The 21203-nt window shown below is 41.3% G+C and overlaps 1 protein-coding gene across 1 annotated transcript; it reads right to left on the reverse strand.

Moving 5' to 3' along the window:
- Positions 1 to 3700: 3700 nt before the first annotated feature.
- Positions 3701 to 18400, reverse strand: GSTA4 (glutathione S-transferase alpha 4). Its single transcript, XM_011282427.3, has 7 exons — positions 18252 to 18400; positions 17148 to 17256; positions 12884 to 12935; positions 11398 to 11530; positions 10380 to 10521; positions 7878 to 8009; positions 3701 to 4309 (listed from the first exon to the last, which is right to left on the reverse strand). Exons 2-7 carry the CDS (start codon positions 17232 to 17234, stop codon positions 4187 to 4189), a joined length of 669 nt encoding a protein of 222 aa, XP_011280729.1. The 5' UTR covers positions 17235 to 17256; positions 18252 to 18400; the 3' UTR covers positions 3701 to 4186.
- Positions 18401 to 21203: the final 2803 nt, after the last annotated feature.

A 21203-nucleotide genomic window follows, 5' to 3' on the forward strand; every position in this document is an offset into this window, starting at 1 on the left:
AACTATCCAGCCAAACCCAAGAACATCATATAAGAAATTCACCACTATCCTTACCTCTTCGTGGCTCTTGTCTTGGAGTGTTGCAGGAAGTTCAAGTGAGGGTTTATGACCCTTTCCTTTCCCACTGAATGCTCCACCCAACTCAAGGGATTAGCCAACGAGCATTCCAGTTTGTACACACCTCTGGGGCTTCACTTTACATCTATTGTTTGTGTATTTGAGAGTGCATCAGGTTGCCCAAGTAAGAAGAAAATAAGATTCCACTGGTGCATTGAACAAATATTTACTGAGTACCGCTCTGTGCCCGTCAGTGGTTTAGGCCTGGAGTCTACAGTGGCAGGCATGATAACCCCAATTCCTGCACTCGTGGTGCTTACATTCTAGTTGGGAAAGACAGGCAGGATAAATATATGAACAAGTAAATGTAGTGTGTTAAAAATAATAGTAGGAACAATATGTCAGATGATTATAGCTTGTGGATAAGTGACATCTATGACAGAAATGTTATAAGGGACCAGAGGAAAGAATCGGGAATACTCTAAGATACCTGCACTATCCATTGGGCAGTATAGTGTTATTTGAAAGTGGTCTTTGCATAGTTGTAAATCTGTATTGCAAACTTTGAGTGGCTTGTGCTGGGTCCCAAGCTCATTAAGTGCTGCACCTTCTCCTCTGTCCAGACACCAGAGCCTCTGCAACTGGCCCATTTAGGGCTAGGCACTTTTATTTGCTCGTTCACCTGCTAAGGCTTTAGTTGATGAGCCTCTTATTCCATGGGCTTGGGGTCAGCCCTGAACCCTCTACCATACTGCTGTTTTTGAGAATAAACGATTTCTTGTTCCTGACCTCTTACTCTATTACCAGAGTCTGGTGGCTCATGAAAATGGGGGTGGAGTGCTGTGGGCTGAGACCAAAGGGTAGGAGCCTGGACCAAAAATGGACTGTGACAAAATGGGTAATGCCACCTGAGGCAAAATAAGGGAGGAGGGAAAGTTGTTTTCAATACAGGAAGAGAACCACACAACTTAAGGTCATGTAGCCCTGAGCAGGAAAGACACAGGAACCTGTCTTTATTTGACACCACATGGTCTCTTGTATTTATTTTTTCTAATCCTCTAATTCAGAAGCCAACCTTTCTTTCTGGTTGTTTTCTCAGAGCCCTGAGGGCCCTCTAGTGTTGAAGAATTAAAACCCACCGGTTACAAAAAGGCTTGAGGTCTACATATCACCAGGCAATGGCACTGCATAGTAAAATCACACCACAATAATAGTACAAAATAGTGCAAATTTGCTGCCATCCCACAAAACCCAATCATACAGACCCTGGGTGTTATCAAGTCAATGTCTGGTTCCTATGCATAAATTAATCTACACATGAGTATAACATGTTTCTCTTCTCTGAAGAGGTTAGGAGTAGTTCAAAAGACCACCCTCACTTCTGACACCAGCTACAAGTTGAAGGGTGCCCCCAAACCAGCCTAAGTTCCACAATCTGCCGACAAACTCACAGAACACATTGAGAGCTATTATACTCACAGCTGTAGTTTATTGTAAGGACAGGATACAGATGAAAATCAGTCAGGGGAAGACATGCACAGGGCAGAATCCAGGAAGGTTCCCAACATGGAGCTTCTGGATGTCCTTGTCCTGTGTAGTCGTGGAGAGCATTAACTCCTCCTGACAACCATGTGTGACAATGGAGTATAATTAACCAGGACAGCTCCTGGAGCATTGAGTCCAGAATTTGGGGGTGGGTATGAGGGCTCCATCATATGGTCATGATTGACTGTCCATATGGCTGATCTGTCTCCAGCCCCTCCATAGTTGAGTAGACATGTGACCCCACCCTATACTCTATTGTTGGTGTGGCTCAAGGGTCTCACCCTAAATCATGTAGTTATGATCTGGCTGGCCCAATTCCTCCAGGCAAACAGGCGTTCCCATCAGGCATGATATTCCAAAGGCTTAGAGATCAACTCCCAGAAGCAAAGGGCAGACCTGTCTTTGGGTGAGGTGATACTGTACTATAAACTCCCCCATTTTCCTCTTACTGGCTTGTGCTCTTGCTCTCAGGAGCCTAGAGGGAGCCTGGGCCTCTCCCTCAGAAGCAGCAGCCTAGCCCATCATTACTCCTCAGGCTTGCCTGGCACTGTGCCTGCCACCAAGCCATTGCTCCTCCAGCAATTCTAAATATCATAGTGATAACAGAAGCCCACACTGTGGACATGAAAACACAAATAATCACCCTGATGGCTGTACTTGATTTTCCTCTAATAAAACACTGAGGTACTGGCATTGATTAAGATAGGCATTAATGATCACCTCATGGCTGCTGTTTGCTTTTTACATCTGGACAAAAATTCCTCTGCAGTAAGAAATGAGTTTGTCCCCTCTAAGACTCTCATCAAAAACTGGCTTTTCCTTAGTTTTTTAATTCTTGAAATATCAGGGGCGCCTGGGTGGCTCAGTCGGTTAAGTGTCCGACTTCAGCTCAGGTCACGATCTTGCGGTCCGTGAGTTCAAGCCCCGCATCGGGCTCTGGGCTGATGGCTCAGAGCTTGGAGCCTGCTTCCAATTCTGTGTCTCCCTCTCTCTCTGCCCCTCCCCCGTTCATGTTCTGTCTCTCTCTGTCTCAAAAATAAATAACAACGTTAAAAAAAATTTTTTTTAATTCTTGAAATATCAGATACTCTAAAAGCAGCAACTCTTCCTTTTCCAAAGTTACTTCAGCTGTTTACATGTCTATCTCCCTTACCGTGTGGTGGATTTTTCCAGAGCAGGGGCTCTGTTTTGGGATTCTGCCTCCTGACACCCTACCTGGCACATAATAGGTACTCAGTATTTGAGCAATAAACCAACACATGTTTAAAGCAGTATTAATACAGTGGTTTAACAAGGGTATACGTTCTTGGCATAAAAATTATTAAGTATAAAAAGTAAATAGAAAAATGTGTATCATATGATTGCACTATATATACAAAAACTATTGAGAAGAGACATTTGGGGGGTGCCTCTGAGGTGTTGATGTTTTATTTCTTGATTTGAATGGTGGTTACATTAGAGTATTCACTTTGTGACAATTCATTACACTTTAAAATTACAATATGCTTACCTTTGTGTGTGTATTATACTTTAATTAGTAAGTTTACTTAAAAATAGGGGCACCTGAGTGGCTCAGTCGGTTAAGCGTCCAACTCTTGGTTTCAGCTCAGGTCATGATCTCACAGTTCATGAGTTCAAGCCCCTCATTGGGCTCTGTGCTGACAGTGTGGGGCCTGCTTGGGATTCTCTCTCTCCCTCTCTCTCTGACCCTCCCCTGCTCTCTCTCTCTCTCAAAATAAATGAATAAACTTAAAAAAAAAGTTTACTTAAAAATAAAAAAAAAATAAAGGAGTATTAATAAACAGTACTTTTAGTTTTGAAATGCAAAAAGTTACCAGTCTACAAATAACCATTTGGGTAGTAAGAAGATAAATAATATATATTTATATTTTCATATACATGCATCAAATACAACTGGAGGGATATACAAATGATAAGTGTGTTTACCTATGGGGAACAGAACTGGGTAGCTTGGGGGCAGAGCTGAAAAGAACACTTCCAACTCTATACCCTCTTATGCTCTTTTGATTTTTGAACCATGAGAGTGTGTTATAAATTCCAAACAACTTAATTAAAAAAAAAATTCTGGCAACAGGGCGATGATTTATAAATTCTTTATTTTGGCTAATACTGACTGCCTTCATTACTACCACAGACTTATTATAGCAGAGAGGAATTATTCACTAGATATTCTGTTGTTATCAAACACTAAACATTAGGAAAAGATTGGAGGGCATTTAGAATGGGATAAGGAAAGGAGAAAAGAAGCTCAGAGGAGAACATGAGGTCCTGCCCATCCTTGGTATTCAGGAAATGAGTAACCACATCAGATCTAACTTAAATGTCAGCCTCTTCAAAAAGGTTTTCAGAAAAAGGTCACTTAACAATTATTCACTGGACAAAAAAAAAAAAAAAATATCAATGATTCTAAAAGAGATCTTGACATGAAAGACCCAACTGAAGAACAATCATACATAGCACCATGACAGAGCTGGGATCGCAGTGGCCCAGCATCAGTGAAGATGCTATTGTGGAGACAGCAATCTCTAGGGACTAGCTCGCACTCACAGATGGGTGTGATGTCTTAGGGCATAAAGATGTTGTAGACGGTTCTCACGTAGATGTCATCTGGAGGAGGCTTCTTCTTGCTGCCAGGTTCAAGGAATTTCTTAATTGTAGGGATATTACTGATTTTCACTGTGAACTCCTGAAAAAGGAAAACACAACAATTCAAGGTTAACAGCAAAGGTAATAAGTTACTGTGAAAATACAGTTGTGCAAAATGGCCCATGAAAGTTTTTGCAATACATATTTGTTACAGGAACCCAAGCAGAAGTGTTGGTGTGACTATTTACAATCTCTGCTCACAATGGCTGGGATCTATCCAGGCTTTATTCATGCAAACTCACAGCTCAGACCAAAATGTGAATTCTTTTCAGACATAGAAAAATAAAAAAGATACTTAGATTAGGATTATAATGCTTGCTTAAAGAGAAAAAAGGAAGGAAAAATCAGTACCTTAAATATACTATTCTATTCTATTCAGAGAAAATGCATGAGTCATTTGAATAAAAGTATTTAAAAAAGTCATCATATGGCACAACTGAAATTCAGCTTCCTTGGACTTGTTTTACTCCTATTAGCAAATGGATCCTCTTTATGGCTATGAATGGGAGACGGACAGTAGCATTTTTTACGGCCTGGGGTTCAGACCCCAGATACCAGATATTTACGGAAATCATATTTTCCATTCATACAGTCAAATCTTACCAATTCTCAGTAATTGAGAAGAAAAGTCTATTCGATCTAATAAAAATTTTGAACCATATGAAAAAGTGTATATCCATCATATATAATTATTCTAATAAAATTTTTCAAAGAGGTCATTTATTCAAAAAGTTACTATTTATTAAAAGTCAATAATATACAAAGCATAGCCTTAAGCATGCACACAGAGATACAGAAACATACGTACATATTTCACTATTAACAAAAGCTAATAATTATGTCAATTAAAGCTATGTAAATGACAATTTTCTCTTTTTATTACTTATTTTAACTCTTTATATCATCTAATTTCAAATACTATACTAACATTTGGAAACTTGTTCTATAGGATTTATCATTTAAAGATTTACCTGAGATTCATATTTGTCGCATATAATAAAACTTTTGTGACATCTGACTTTTATGCCCTTTAATCAATGCAGGAATGATCCTCATTTCAACTTAGATCTGGTGTTAGATTCTAAAGTCCTTTAATACCAAGGGGTCCCTGGGTGACTCAGTCAGTTAAGTGTCTGACTTTAGCTCAGGTCTGGAGCCTGCTTCAGATTCTGTGTCTCCCTTTCTCTCTGTCCCTCCCCTGCTCATGCTTGGTCCCTCTCTCTCAAAAAATAAAATAAACATTAAAAAAAGTGTTTTAATATTGATGCCCAATCTCATCAGAGATTAAAATTGTATTTAGGTGCAGCTGCTATGGAAAACAGTAAGGAGGTTCCTCAAAAAATTAAAAATAAAAATACCATACAATCCAGTAATTCCACTACTGAGTATTTATGCAAAGAAAATGAAAACACTAATTTGAAAAGATATATGCACCCCTGTGCTTATTGTGCTATTATTTATAATAGCCAGATTATGGAAACAACCTAAGTGTCCACCCATAGATGAATGGATAAGGAAGATGTGGATATATAAGATATGTATTTATATATACAATGGAACACTACTTGGCCATACAAAAGAATGAAATTCTGCCATTTGTGACAGCATGGATGGATCTAGAAGGTATTATGCCCAGTGAAATAAGTCAGAAAAAGACAAGTATCATAGGATTTTTCTTATATGTGGGATCTAAAAAACGAAACAAGCAACAGAAACAGACACATAAATAGAGAACAAACTGACAGTTGCCAGAAGGAAGGTGGTAGGGTGGGGGCGAGATAGACAAAACGGATGGAGTGGGAGATAAAGGCTTCTAGTTATGGAATTAATAAATCATGGGAATGAAAGGTACAACACAGACAATATAGTCTATGACACTGTAATAGCGTTGTATGGGGACAAATGGTAGCTACACTTGTCATGAGCATAGCATGATGTGTGGAGCTGCTGGGTCACGGTGTTGAAACTAACATGGCATTGTGTGTTAACTATCCTTCAACATGGAAAAAAAACACCTTGACCCACGTTTCAAAAAATTACATTTATACAGATGTACCTGGGGTTTAAAAATAAGTCGTTAGTGTCATGGATGGAAAATGCCAACAGGTCCCTGAGTTATTTCAGGGACCTACTGGTATGAAAGTCAGGTGAAAGAATGTTCACCCCTGTGTCTACAAGAGGAAATGAACAGGCAGCTAAACAATATAATGGCTACTGCCTTGTTGAAGACTTCTATTCTTCTTTTCCAGGTGTATGTATTTAACTAGTGGTTGCTGTCCTCATAAGTATATCAAAGTGTATTTGCTAGGCTTGGAAAAATTATTATCATTTTTTAAGAAGCATTGGAGATTTTGGAGATCTAGTGTATTTCTCTTGACTTTTGGTAACTTAGTCAAATATGTGCCCATTTGGGTATATAAGGGATTGGCAACCTTTTCCTATAAAGGACCAGTTAGTAAATATTTTAGGTTTTGCAAGCCGTATGGTCTCTATCAGAACTACTGAACTCTTGTGGTAGCACAAAAGCAGCTGTAAACAATGTGTGCACGAATGAGCATGGCTTTGTGAAATTCAAACTTTATATAATTTCATGTGTCATGAAATATTATTCTTCTGATGTTTTCTTTCAACCACTTAAATATGTAAAAATTGGGTTATCTGGCTGGTTCAGTTGGAGGAGAGTGTGACTCTTGATCTTGGGGTCATGAGTTCAAGCCCCATGTTGGGTGTAGAGATTTCTTAAAAATAAATAAAACTTTAAAAAAAAAAATGTAAAAACCATTCTTAGCTCAGGGACCATACACAAACAGGTGGCAGGGTTGATTTGACCCGGAGGCTGCAGTTTGCCAAACCCCCATATAGGGGAATCCCACTGGACCTGGAGATAAAAGCTACGGTCCTAGACAGAACTGAGGCTCACTAACTAGGCCATCTTGGCTGCTGACTTCTTGACCTTGGGTCTCTATTTCCTCGTATCTACACCAAAGGTTCTGGATGAGATTAGTTGTTTAAAGCCCTTTTCTGCTTTGAAGTTCCATGATCAGTCTTACCAGAATAATACTGAGGAATAAGTGGAGACACACACAAGTCTCTCCTTGGATTTTCCAAGAAGGGGAATGTATGGTGCGAACTCTCTGGAGTGATATTCAGCGAGCCTCTTACTTGTTTTCAGAACTCAGGCTGGGACATTTCCAATTCAAGAGCACCTATTTCTGAAAATCGGGAGCCACATCCTGACAAGGAGACTGTTTTTGGTGTTGACCCTGAAGCCCTCCTGTCAGTATATATACAGCACGGACAGATGAGGAACGCCTCATCCCTGAGATTACCCCTAAGGCAAGTTTGTTAGCAAACCGTGTATGCGATTTTTTTTCAAGAGCATAGTTATGGGACAAAACTTAGGTAAAACTGCTTTCACAGATACGTTATCTTTCAGCTTGTAAGATCTGGGAACCAGAAAAACCATTTCAAGTTTCTACTTTCATTTCATTTTACTAACTAGAATCTAAAAAAGGACACATGCACCCCTAGCCAACCAACTAACAGACATTGAAGGAAGGAAGGTCTAAGAGATCTGAACCAATCTTCTAAAACATGGTTTTATTTACCTGGAGGTGAGGAAATGCAGACAGGATATTGGGGATTTTCTCTTCTAGAGCCAAAATGGTTTGGAGTAGAATCACGTCCGCAAGGCTCAGCTGGTTACCAACAAGAAACCTTTGCCCATGATCCCTTAAAACCTGCAGGATATAAATGTTTTGCATTGCTAACAATTCTTTACACAGAGAAACTGACGAAACTATTGAATCAGTGCAGTATCTCTGCATATAAGTAATATCAAGAGGAGGATCCCTATATCAGAGAGAGAGAACACACAAAGGGTGTAGACACAGAAGTACCATTAAATACCTGCTTTATATCAAACACTGAAAAGGGGAAGAAAATCTGAACTCTAGATTTAGCATCCAGTGCTTTAAAAGGACACATCTATTCCATAAATGTATCCTACAGAAATGATTAGAGGTGACAGATGCAGGAGGCTGGGGGATGTCATGTAAGTCAGCAACAGGTCCCCTCCAAGGACTCTAATCTCACTTGCTGACTCCATATTTCTACAAACATGGGGACCCGCAGTCATCAACTAGACATGACCATAAAAAAAGCAGGTTTCCGAGGTGCCTGGGTAGATTAGTCCCTTAAGTGTCCGACTTTGGCTCAGGTTATGATCTCACAGTTCATGAGTTCGAGCCCCACGTCAGGCTCTGTGTTGACAGCTCAGAGCCTAGAGCCTGCTCCGGATTCTGTTTCTCCCTCTCTCTTTCTCTGCCCCTCCCCTGCTCACAACCTGTCTCTGTCTCTCAAAAATAAACATTGAAAAAAAAAATTTTTTTTTAAGTTTTTTTTAAACTTTTTTTTTTAACGTTTATGTATTTTTGAGACAGAGAGAGAGCATGAGCAAGGGAGGAGCAGAGAGAGAGGGAGACACAGAATCTGAAACAGGCTCCAGGCTCTGAGCTGTCAGCACAGAGCCCGACGCGGGGCTCGAACTCATGAACTGTGAGATCATGACCTGAGCCGAAGTCAGACGCTTAACCGACCAAGCCACCCAGGTGCCCCCAAAAAATTTTTTAATAAAGCAGGCTTCCTGTCACGACTTCCAAGACAGAGAAAACTAAAAGCACAAGGGCTGATCTTGACTCCTGTTGTGAGGGCAACATGTCGCTTCAGAGATTCATAGGGATAGATGATGAGGAGGAGGAAGCAGGGAACAGTGGTAAAAAAGGGAGGTATTGGGGCACCTAGGTGGCTAAGTTGGTTGGGCGACTGACTTCGGCTCAGGTCATGATCTCCAGGTTTGTGAGTTCGAGCCCCGCGTCGGGCTTGGTGCTGACAGCTCGGAGCCTACTTCAGATTCTGTGACTCCCCCTCTCTCTACCTCTCCCCTGCTCACACTGTGTCTCTCTGTCTCTCAGTAATAAATAAAAGTTAAAAAAAAAAAAAAAGAAAAAAGAAAAGAAAGAAAAGGGGGGATCTCCTTTGTAGTGAACTCTTGGATGCCCATAAGTGAGTATGAATGCATGCAAGGTGTGTTGGGGGGGCGGGGGTTGGGGGGGGGTGTCAGACAGGGGCTCTACATACAACTCCCAATCAAGTATAGCTACTGGAGCCAGAGTGGGAGAGCACAGTGAATCCAGAATTGCAGTCAGAGGCCAGGGTTCCCAATCCCGGCTCCCCACATTAGGCATGTTGTTCAGTCTCTCTGTGATTCCGTTCCATTATGTGTAAAAAACAATAAAAATTAAAAAAAATAAAGCTAAAAATTTTTAGCTCATGTATGTATTAGGAGCTGACTCAGTCTGGGCCATAGGAATTTAAGAACCAGCAGTGACCTCTCACCAAGGCACCTCTTCCTCCCTTGTCACACCACATTTCTACATTATCATATTTTACATTTGCAAAGTACCTGTGGGTGAGAGACCATGAAACCAAGTGACCGAAAAACCCAGAGACTACCTCTCCTTCTTAAATCTAATTCTACAAAGATGGCCAGAGATTTGCTAATTCCGTACGTTTACACTCTCTTCTTTTTTTAACAGAAACATTTAAAACAATTGCTCTTGGTTGAGAAAAACAGGAGTCTGAAGCCCAGGAAAGCAGATATATTAACAAGATGAGGAAAATAACAAAACAGGAAGCAAAGAGAGCAAAGGGGAGAAAAATAAAACAATGGTCTTCTCATCATACCAAACTATCAGGTAGGATGTTGGTATACAATGGCCCTTCCCCAAATGTTCATGGGATGAAAGAAGGTAGGAATTAGGCAGTTTCTGCTTTTCTGCATCTTACACAGGGTGGGCACCCGGTGAACAATAATGCGCACATGTGGTGAACCCATGTTTTTTCCAGACTTCCGAGTAACATGGTCCAAGTAGAGCCTGTGGGGCTTCAAGACACCCTGGCTTTGCTCTGACAGCTACTGTCAGCTCTCGGGAATCCCCGAGGTTAGTCCAGCAGGCTCCCCTTTCCACTGCCCAGCGCAGAGCGGGGCGTCAGTGACAGCTCCCTTGTAGTCTGGTCATGCTGTGTTCGTGAGTTGCTCTGCCACCTACCTTTTCAAACACAGGAAAGTATCTAATTATAGCCTTCTGGGCCATGTTAACCACTTCCTTTTGTTGATCATCTGGTTTTAGGAAAGGATGCATGATAATCAGTTCCAGCAGATCTAGCGTCCCCTCCACATACATGTCAATCCTTAAAATAACAACAACAAAAAAGTTATCTCAGTTTCCCCTTCTTTGAACTCATCGGCTTCCACAACTAAGAATTCAGAGTGCTTTTCTCTTAAGGCTCTGGCAACTTAAGGACCCGGGAGCATTTATCTATACCTGGCTCAAGAGCAAAGATGCAAAGCCAATTTTAGCTGTAATTCAAAAAAATCTGTCACAGATCAGAAAGCAAATAGCCATGACATCCCCCTCTCCAGGGACCCTAATTGTCTATCCTTACTCCAGAACCCACGCTTGGTGTGGGTGGAATTTCACATTTATAAAAATAGTGGCTATCATTTATGGAATGCTTGGTATGTACCAGGCATGGTGCTAAACACTCCACCCAATATTTCACTGACTCTATTATCCATATTAATTGGCTTTCATTATCAGGCATATGATATTTATATATTGTATAGGATACTCAGCAGGACTGTGGAACTCAGCATTTTGCCTTGGATCATGCATCTTAGTAGGTACAACGATCAGGCTTTGAGTTCAAAAATATAATCCAAATTATAATCAAGGTACAGTATTCCTGACCTTGAATGTCATAGCAGCCTCCTGTTCTTAATACTCTGTGATATTAAATTTGCAAGAAAGGTAAAAAGCAATATCAAAGCATTTAAACATGTTGAAACCTGAAACAATCACACCCCAAATAGAGGATCTAGTATCTGAACTCAATTCTTCTCTATTGTTTTGCCCAGACTCTCTGTGCTGATTTTCCAACTGGTTTTTGTTCCCGGTTTACTCTAATGATACAAGACATAAAGGAGGCGGGGCGTGCTGTAGAGACTGCTAATCGGCTGAGGTCTCAGTAAGTGACAATCGAGAACACTTGAGAGGGCCATAGTACAGGGTTCTCTCCTTGAGATCCTTGCCAAACAGGTGGTGCTTCTCTGCTATGTAGTGAAGGATGCTGCGGGTCTGCACCAACTTCATCCCGTCAATTTCAACCATTGGCACTTGCTGGAACAGCAGGTGGTTACCTGAGAATGGAAGCCCAGAGTTAAAACCGATCTCTTCCCTGTCCCCCAACCCCTGAACATGCCCTATTGAATGAAAAGGGACGGTGGGGCCAGAGCCTTGGGAACAGTGGAAAGCTCCCTGATGACAGATGACATCAACTTCATGCAGGGTAGCAGACTGAACTGCCAAAGAAGCCTGAAAACAAGCCCTGTTCAAAACCTTCCCTTTTCATGTTCACACCAGCAAAAGTGCCCAACAGTCATGACAAGGGGCGGGAGAGAATGTGGGGAAGACATTTCTTCAGAGCTGCACTGGCCAACCCAGTCAGTAGTCAGTAGCTGCATGTGTCTAGTTAAACCTACACTTAAATTAATCAAAATTTTGACAAATTTAGAATTCGATTCCTTAAGCATGCTAGACACATTGCAAGTGCTCAGTAGGCACGTATGGCTAGCGGCTATGACACCAGACTGGGAACAGAACATTTCCATCACTGTAGACTGTTCTATCGATTGCACTGCTTTAAACAATCTGATCATAAAACCTACGTCACCGACTGAGACTCCTGTGTACTCACCGGGCTTTCTGTTCCACAGCCACAGACCACGTACTACCAAGTCTGCCGTCATGGATCAAAAACCAACCACTTGCTGTTTTCAACAAAAACTGTGTCAAACACTTTCCACATACTAAGCCCTGGGGAGAGATGCAAATGTAGGATACAGCCTAGCCCTCAAGGGGCTCACAGATTGGGGGTACATGAGTGTCTGGGGAAAATGATTACTCAACACATGCCTAGTGACATGAGGCCAGTGTCACACAGGAAGAGTGACATTACAGTTGGTCCCTCTCGAGGCAGCCTTCAGTTGGGTCTAGAGACCCTGCTGATGGCTGGGAGGGAGGCTACTTACAGAGTCACTAGGTATTCCTTATGGAGCCTGGGCATAGAGGCAGTGGGGCTGATCAGGAGTTAAAGGTGGGGGGACTTTCATTGAATTCATTTCTGTTTAGTATTCACTGCAAATATGCGGCCCAGTTTAAATGAGGACTTCTGTTTGCATACTCAAGCAGGCACTGATGGCTCAGATAATTTGGAGCTAGGTGGGGAAGATGAAGAGGGAAGGTATGAAGGAGAGGAAAAAAAGCGGGAAAAGAGGGGGGCAGAGAGAAGAGAAAGGGATGGAGAAAGGCTGTTCACCTGATGGTTCACTCCCTTTAGCTCTCAGAGAAGAGCAATTTCAGCTATTTCCCCCCCTGGTGTTAGGATACTGTTGAGAGTTCAGTGTAAGCAGCATCTTTGACCTTCCACATAAATATCGGTTCTTAAAAGAAAAATCAGCATTACCAAACAGTTGTTTCACTTCCATACTCACCATCCTGCAACTTCTGTAACTGTTCTTTTGTTTCTAAGAATTCTTCATCAAACTAAATTAAAAAAAAAAAAAAAGATATCCCCCATGAAGGCACATATCATTACAGGATCAGTACTGAAAATACCAAGTTAAACTGTCTCAGAAGCAGAAGGAGCACACTTAGCACCCACATCTTGGTTTCCCTGTATCACTAAAAGAAACCTAGACTCCTGGGAGAAAAGGTTGATGCTAATACATCAGAAAGCAAGGAAGAGCTCAAAGACCAATGAATATGGCAAAGGCAAAGGCAGGCAGGACCCTACCTGAAGGGGAGTCCTTAGCCAAATTAGGGACAATTCAAGCATCAGACGGGTAATGTCACTTAAGGATCATCACACACTCTAATAAAAAAAATCCCTGTGTCCTTAAGTGATGATATTCAACAAGGCAGAAGGAAAAGCTTTTTTTTTTTTATTTTTTTTACAGAAGAATTAGTGCTAATGATACAACTAGAAAATCACCAATTTGTAACCTATAATGTAACAACTGATTCTGAAAAGGATCAAAATGGATGCTGAAATCACTGCCTTACAGGGAACAGAATATTCAAATAACCTTAAAGTATCAGCCCACAAGCTAATTATGATAAAGGAAAAAAGCATCTTTGTGGTGGAAAGATTTGGAGATCACACCATCTATCTAACCAAGTGGTCAAACTTCGCTCCCCATTGGGGGACACTGAGACAGTGTGTGCTTCCTGCCGTGACAGTGAGAAGGGCACAATAACACTGTAAAAAATACTGCCAGATCTAACTGCAAGGTGAAAATCAGGCAAATCCAGGACGCGGGGTATTCTGTAACAAAAATGGCTGAGACTCTTTCAAACCTACAGAAAACTTGTTTCCTTTTGTTTTGCTTGTGTTTAAGTTTCTCCTGAGCGTGCAACATCTGAGAACAGGTTCGAGGGATCCGCCTCTGCCATTCCCACTCTGCGGTCTTTACCGCTTACCTGGCTCTCCTTTCCTAGACTAACTTTCACTTCCCAACTGAAAGTGTGAGCTCTATTCTCCAAGGACAAATCTTTATTTAAGAGATTGGACTTTAGCTAGGTAGCCCTCCTCTGATAATTCTTCTAGATGGAATTTGGTTACCAAGTTGTGTGGGAGTTCACGAGTCAGTCTCTCCTTTATACATTTCTTTGCGGTTTCCCTCCACACTGGCTGGAAGGTGGGTTCGGGACCTGCTGGGCTAATTCCTCTACCTCACCTGCCTGCCCACTGCGACTGGTCTAGGGGAGGTGGGTTATGTGACCCACTTTCTTTTTTGTAGAACTTACTTAGGGTTGGTTTTCTACTGCTGTCACCAAGAATCTTGACTCATACATAGGAGAGTAGGAGGCATGAGGTAGAATGAGGATTGGAAAGAGAGAAGATTTGGGAAAAGATTATATTAAAGGTACAAATAAGATAACCATTGCAAACCTATTCAATAAGACAGAACTGCAAACTCAGAAGCATGCAGGGAAAAGGTAGGTGACATCAATAAGCCAACCAGGTTCAGGTCACAGGACCAAGAACTTTTTTCACTATCTTCTTAACATAATTAGAAAACATATCCTGAGACAATGGGGAAATAATGGGGACTGTAATGAACTAGAAAGGACCATCTATGGTGGCAGTCCTTCCTTACTTAGTCAGACTTAGTAATTACTTGCCCTCTGAAAATGAGGGTCCAGTATCAATCAGATCTTCAAATTTCTCAAGAGAAGTCAGAAGTCAGAATTTGTATATAAAAGTGATATCAACTCAAAACTGTAAAACACTGTATGGTGAGTTATAATGATATGCAAAGAAACCAAAACTAAAACCAACCAAACAACACAAAACCGCAAACCCCAAAACCCTCATGTATCATCTTTGGAGGTTACTATGGTAACGCCTAATTATTCTGAAAATCGATTAAGAGACTATATCAAGCATTTACCTTACTCTTCCCATATAAGCTGTAGTTCAAAGTAATTAAATAGTTAAGTGAAAAATTACTCTTCAGAAAAGAAACACAGTTAATAAATTCAGATAAAATGATAGACAGAAATAGAAAAAGCACCATTTTGTTATTCCTAACAATGGTGATGAAAATAGCTGCTAACACCACTAGTTGAGAAGGTGATGGAGGAAACTTTATGCATGGATCCAGCCTGACGTCACTGGAACGCACTGATCAAGCCGGCGTTGCTGAAAAGGAGACAGTCAAACATCATGCATCCCTTGATGTCGTATAATAAAAATATGCACCCAGTATCCCTGTGATGGAGTCTGGTAGGAAAAAAAAAAAAAAGATTTAGAGATAGAAAGAAAAAAAGGAGCCTGGATTTGATCATATCTCTGGGTCTAACTAGTTTACAGGAAACATAAAGAATAAAAGAATATGTTGAAATGAGGGTAAGTCAGTCAAATCCAGAATGGGGGAAATTCTACAGGGTAGTTTCTTCCACAAATAAATGGCACTAAAAACAGATGCAGACACTTAGCACTCAGCTGTTGGTTGCTAATACCATTTGCTAATAAAAGGGACCAGGGCTCCTTGGAAGAATACCAATTTCTAAGGCCAGGGCAAGGAAAATACAAGATGAGCCTGAAGCCTCTTGTAGTGTCAGAAAGTAAGAAAGAGCTAAAGGGAAAAAAAGAAAAGGGAGGATGAAGTCATGTGCACAGGTGTGACGCAGGAGCCAATGTGAAAGAGCTAATGGCCAAAGTGGGACAATTTGAGCAAGAAAACATTATTGGATTATAACCCAAAGCACAAAATAAATACTAAAGTCCACACTGATAAAAATAAATGATTGAATAGATACATGGACAAGAAAAAACCCGAATCTCCCTTATGTAAGAATTCTAAACACAGATGCCGCCCCCTCCAGGAGGTAGAGTTTAATTCCCATCCTTTTAAGCGTGGGCTGAACTTAATGACTCGTTTCCAAAAAATAAAGGGAACAAATCCTTGTACAATGAAGAAACCTGGCAGACACCGTCTTAGCCAAATGACCAAGGTTAACAGCACCAGTGATATACTCATGTTAATATCAGCCCTAATATGATACAATGAGAAAGGCACTTGTCCTCTGTGCTATTCTTCCCCAAAACCCCAAACCCCAGTCCAATTATGAGAAAACTTCAAACAAACCTAAACTATGGAGAATTCTACAAAACACCTGACCAATACTTTTCAAAACTGTCAAGGTCGTGAAATAAAAGACAGACTGAGAAACTGTCACAGGTTGAGACTAAGGAAACGTAGTGACTAAGTATAATGTGGGATCCTGGAAGAGTAAAGGACATTATTGGCAAAACTAATTAAATTCAAATAGTCTGTAGTTTAGTCATGCACCAATGTTAATTTCTTAGTTTTGACATGATTATGTAAGATGATATCATCAGGAGGGACTGAGTGGCTGTTATAGAACACTGTGCACTGTCTTCATAACTTTGCTATAAATTTAAAATTATTCCCAAGTATAAAGTTTATTTTTAAAAAATGCAGAGGAAATTGTTACAGATTTAAAAAATCCTGAAAGAAACCTAAGCAAATGCGATGTGTGGGCATGATAGAGATCCAGACTGGAATAAACTTACTATAAAAAGACCTGTTTGAGGTAATCAGACTGTTAAGATACTAGTAAAGAACTGCTAATTTTGTTGGGTAATATTATGGTATTGTATTAAAATCCTTACCTTTTAGAGATAAAAACTACAATACTCCCACAAAACAAATGGAGGAGATGGATGAAACAAGATTAGCACAAAGCAAATGACAATTGAAAATGGGTGAGGGAAATTTATGCCAATGGTTTCCCAACCTTTGTAACCCACTAGAACATTTCCATAAATAAGAAACTAAAAGAATAGAACAAAAAGACAAAACCACTGTGGGCCAAAGTCTACACATATGCAGAGGAAGGCTGCCAGTTAGAAGCCATTGAAGAGGAAATTTACCTATAGCTTGTATAATTAAGAAAAGTTGTAACTGGTAAATTTCAGGTTCATTCCTCTTCTCCTTATTAATACTTCTTGGTGGTAGATCAGAAGCCAATGATTAAGTAAAAGTGGAAAGTAAAACAGATTTCTATTAACCACACTCCATTTATAAAGAAAAACCCCTTTTGACTCAACCAAGCATGTCTGTGTTGGGTGGGGGAGAGGGCTAGAACAGGACTCCGCCATTTATGTTTTCCTCAAAAGTCTCAAAGTTGTACGGCAAATCTGTGAAGAAACAGCATAGAGGGTACCTCGACTCCAGCGGCAGCTAAAACCCATCTTACGGACTCCATCCGGCCTCTTCCGTTGGGATAGTGGAGCTTGGGCTTTGCTGCCATGATGGCCTTTCAGAAAAGGTTTCTGAAAAAAACAAATACGCAGCTCCTCGCACACCAGCAGTCTTATTTCTCTTATTTCGAGTCTTCAACCCCGGTGCTCACGGGCTAAATGAATATTCAGGATTTTGGCAAAGGAAGTCGGTTTTGCTTTTTGTTTTCGTTTTTTTCCCCTTTATGACTGCGTTTTCGCTCACTCAATGAAAACATACCACCATTTTCAAATATTAAAAGAAACAACCACTTGGCTTCCATACCATTTCTATTTATGATCTCTTATTCTGGATCTTGGGAAGCTGGGGCCATTTGTTGTAAAGACATCCTAGCCAGCAGTACGGTACTTCACCGATTCAGAACATCATACACTTTGACCTTGAAAATCTTAAATTTCTCAAATTCGGTCTGGTGAGGCAAGGTGCGGAGGGCCGCGGAGAATTAATTATGCACTCTTTGGAACCCTTGCAAGAATTCATGTTTTCACATGCATCGTCATATGTGATTATTACAGCTAGTGAGAGATGGGCCGGCCGAGCATTACTATTGTCTGCAAAATGTGCGTCGGTCTTCCAGCCTGCGGTAGCTTCCCCCGGGTCCCGCACGTCCCCCGCCACAGCTGGGAGGTGAGCCTCGGGCCTCGGGAATGCGCCCAGGCCACGGACTCAACCACCCGAGACTAGACTCCTAGTCTACTAGGACTGGGCTACTCCGGTCCCCGCTCAGCCCACGGAAACCCAAAGCTAGCCCACTAGCTAGCCTTCCACGGAAACCAGTGGGTTCGGATTCCGCAGAGCGGGTTAATAAAAATACGCACGCTGAGCCAAGAATGACTCCAGCCCCAGCCAAGAGGGCCACGTCTGCCCAGAAGGAGGCGGAGGCGCCAAAGGACGGGTGGGAGGGAGATGAGAAGGACTGAATGGGTGCTGGGAGAGAGTTGGGACGCACGGTGGAGGAAGAGACTCGGGGCCAGGGAGTGGAGGGCGAAGGGGATGAGCGGGTGGGAGCGGCAGGAGGGAGACAGACCTGGAGTCCGCTAGGAGCACCCGGAGCCTCACAAAGCGCTCTGCCAGCTGTCTGCAGCGAGGCGGGACCAGCTGGCCGTTAGCTGGCGCTCCGGTGGGCGAGGCTGGGAAGTCTCACCAATAGAGACGACAGTGTTTAGCATGCTCCACCCATCTGCAAGGCATTCTGGATAATATGAAGATAGTCCAAATTCGAGCCAGTTAGCGCCAATTTTAGCGTTTTGAGGAATTAAGTAGACTTTAAGGTGTTAGTTAGATTAGGACTTTAGTTAAAAAATCCTTTTAGAGGCCCGGTACCATTAGAGTGACTCGGCCTATGCGTAAAGTCAAAAATCTCTTTAGGTTTATATAGCTCGTGCGCGCCCCTAGCGCTTCGGATGTGAGGGCGATCTGGCTGCGACATCTGTCACCCCATTGATCGCCAGGGTTGATTCGGCTGATCTGGCTGGCTAGGCGGGTGTCCCCTTCCTCCCTCACCGCTCCATGTGCGTCCCTCCCGAAGCTGCGCGCTCGGTCGAAGAGGACGACCTTCCCCGATAGAGGAGGACCGTTCTTCGGTCAAGGGTATACGAGTAGCTGCGCTCCCCTGCTAGAACCTCCAAACAAGCTCTCAAGGTCCATTTGTAGGAGAACGTAGGGTAGTCAAGCTTCCAAGACTCCAGACACATCCAAATGAGGCGCTGCACGTGGCAGTCTGCCTTTCTTTTGAGACGACAACCCCTACCAAATATTTTAATAAATAGCAACTACACATTTTTAATAAGGGCAACGTCTTGTAATAGGTATAGCTAATATTTGAAGGCTTTTAAAATAAGCAAAGTACCCTACAAGAGAACAAAAGGCATTACATAAACATACTATTATTAAACAGAACCCATGTATTATTAAACAGAACTTAAATTCTCTCATTTCATTTTGTGTATATATACTAAATACATATGTGTTTTCCCCCCTCTCTTTCTTGACCCCAACTATCATCTCGAGCTTTACCATTCACTTCAGAAACTCTAAGTCACAGGCTACACAGAGCACCTTCCTGGATGGGAGGAAGGAGAACATTGGGGTAGACGTGTCACTGTGGCTAAAAAAGTGATTTGGCTGGTAAATAAGTTAAAACTAAAACAACATAGTAAAATCATCAAGGCTATATTACAAAGTAGAAGGCAGAACTCACATGGATCTCAGTTTAAAATATATGCCTTCAAAAGGACTTCAAAACTATTTCAGCTATTTCTTTGACTATAGATGTTGATTATCGGTTTCCCCCATGAGGGGTTCTTGAAAGTACCTGCCTGGAGAGGCCTGTGGCACTGAACAACCACAGCAAATAATACAGATTTTATTTTTAATAGATTTCTCTGTCAGGAGCGTGGAGAATAAATTGGGACAGTGCAGAGAGAAATCTACTAAATATCTGTGTGTATTAAAGTAGTACCATGCATTTGAAGACTATGGTTAAGAAAAGGGTGCAATATTGAGGTGTAAGATAACAGACTTAATCAAGTCACAGTGTTGCAGGATTTTTTTTTTTTTTTTTACCTCAAAACCCAGGATTTGTTGTTTCACCACTTCAAAGAATGAAGAGGAGGACACAAAATGAGCAGCAGGCAAAAGTTTATTAGGGTATGCAATCAGAAAGCAAGAAAGTAGGAAAGCTCTCTTTACAGAGAGGGGACATTAGAAAATGAATGCCCACCAACTATAGGCAAGGATCCTTGTTTTATAAGGTTCTGGTAGTGCCCTCCCTGCCCCCATCTCTTCCTCCTGTTCCTTCTCAGGTTCTACCCTTATTGGCTGGATATCTCTAGGTGCTGGGTTGTCCATTCCCGATTGGGTTGTTTTCATTGTAGACTTAGGTCTTTTGTCAAATTCCGAGGGGAAACCTGAGGGGAAGTAGGTAGGGTCTGTTACATTCTTAAGAGGAACCTTAAGCCTGAGGGGGTTTGCTGTGGTCTGACACTCCCAGCATTGTTCCAAAATATATCTTTCCCCACCCAGGGATCTCAGGCCCTAATTCTTTCCCTCTCTGCCTATTTTATCCTATTTTTTCCTATCATAACAAGGAGTAGGGGAAGGAAGAGAAAAAGTCTAGAATGATGCATCCCCCCACCCTCCGCCCAAGCACACACATTTCCTTTTCCATCCTCCTCTATTTTTCATAACATTTATTGTCATCTAACATACCATGTATTTTGTTTACATATTTTATTATCTACTTGTAGACTTAATAGAGTGCAAATTATATGAGGTTAGGGATTTTCATAGTTTAAAAAAATACATTTTTGGATATCCTGCTTCTAGAATAATGCTTAGCCCAGAGTAAGTGTTTAGAGAATATGTATTGGAAAAATGATTGAATGAATGAATGAACAATGCTTTGGTTTCTGCTCCATAGTGGAGGAGGACAAGGCTCGGGGAAAATAATGAGGTGATTTGTCTTTCATTTCTCTAAGCCATTCAACTGAAAATGTCCATTAGACACTTGAATCAGCCAGCAAAGACTCAGACAAGAGGACTGAGATGGGTCCAGCTGGCAGCAAAAGGATGAGCTTATCCAGAAAAAGTATATAAAGAAGATAAGCAAGTCAAGAACAGCTGAGCACCAGAAGAGTCAGAATAATCACTCACAAATAAGACTAATAGTGTATGTACAATTTTACCTTTGTAATTCTGACCTAACACAGACATGACTCAGTTTAACATAGGTAGGAAGTCATATTTTCCAACCCTGCTGAAAATAATCATTCTTTATTCATTTTTTTAACCCATCTTTCTGTAAGAATTCACTTTAACTGAACTAGACAGGACAAGTATTATTCAACTTTGTTGATAAACCAAACATTTACCTCCATTTCCTTATTTCTAATGAGTTGAAACATACTAAAGTGCTGATAGTTTAATGGGGTTTTTTTTCTAACCTACAAAATGACAACTTCATAAGTCCAACCTAATA

The sequence above is a fragment of the Felis catus genome, chromosome B2 (genome assembly GCF_018350175.1).
Source record: "Felis catus isolate Fca126 chromosome B2, F.catus_Fca126_mat1.0, whole genome shotgun sequence".
Taxonomy (NCBI): Eukaryota; Metazoa; Chordata; class Mammalia; order Carnivora; family Felidae; genus Felis; species Felis catus.

Bases quoted from the DNA above. Each gene is read 5' to 3' on its own strand.
- GSTA4 (XM_011282427.3), bottom strand. From the start codon at position 17,234: ATGGCAGCAAAGCCCAAGCTCCACTATCCCAACGGAAGAGGCCGGATG. The intron at 12,936-17,147 runs GTACCCTCTATG...TTTTTAATTTAG, and splicing joins TAGCTGCCGCTGGAGTCGAG to TTTGATGAAGAATTCTTAGA. The intron at 4,310-7,877 runs GTAAATAAAACC...TTCCTTTTTCAG, and splicing joins CTGCATTTCCTCACCTCCAG to GAGTTCACAGTGAAAATCAG.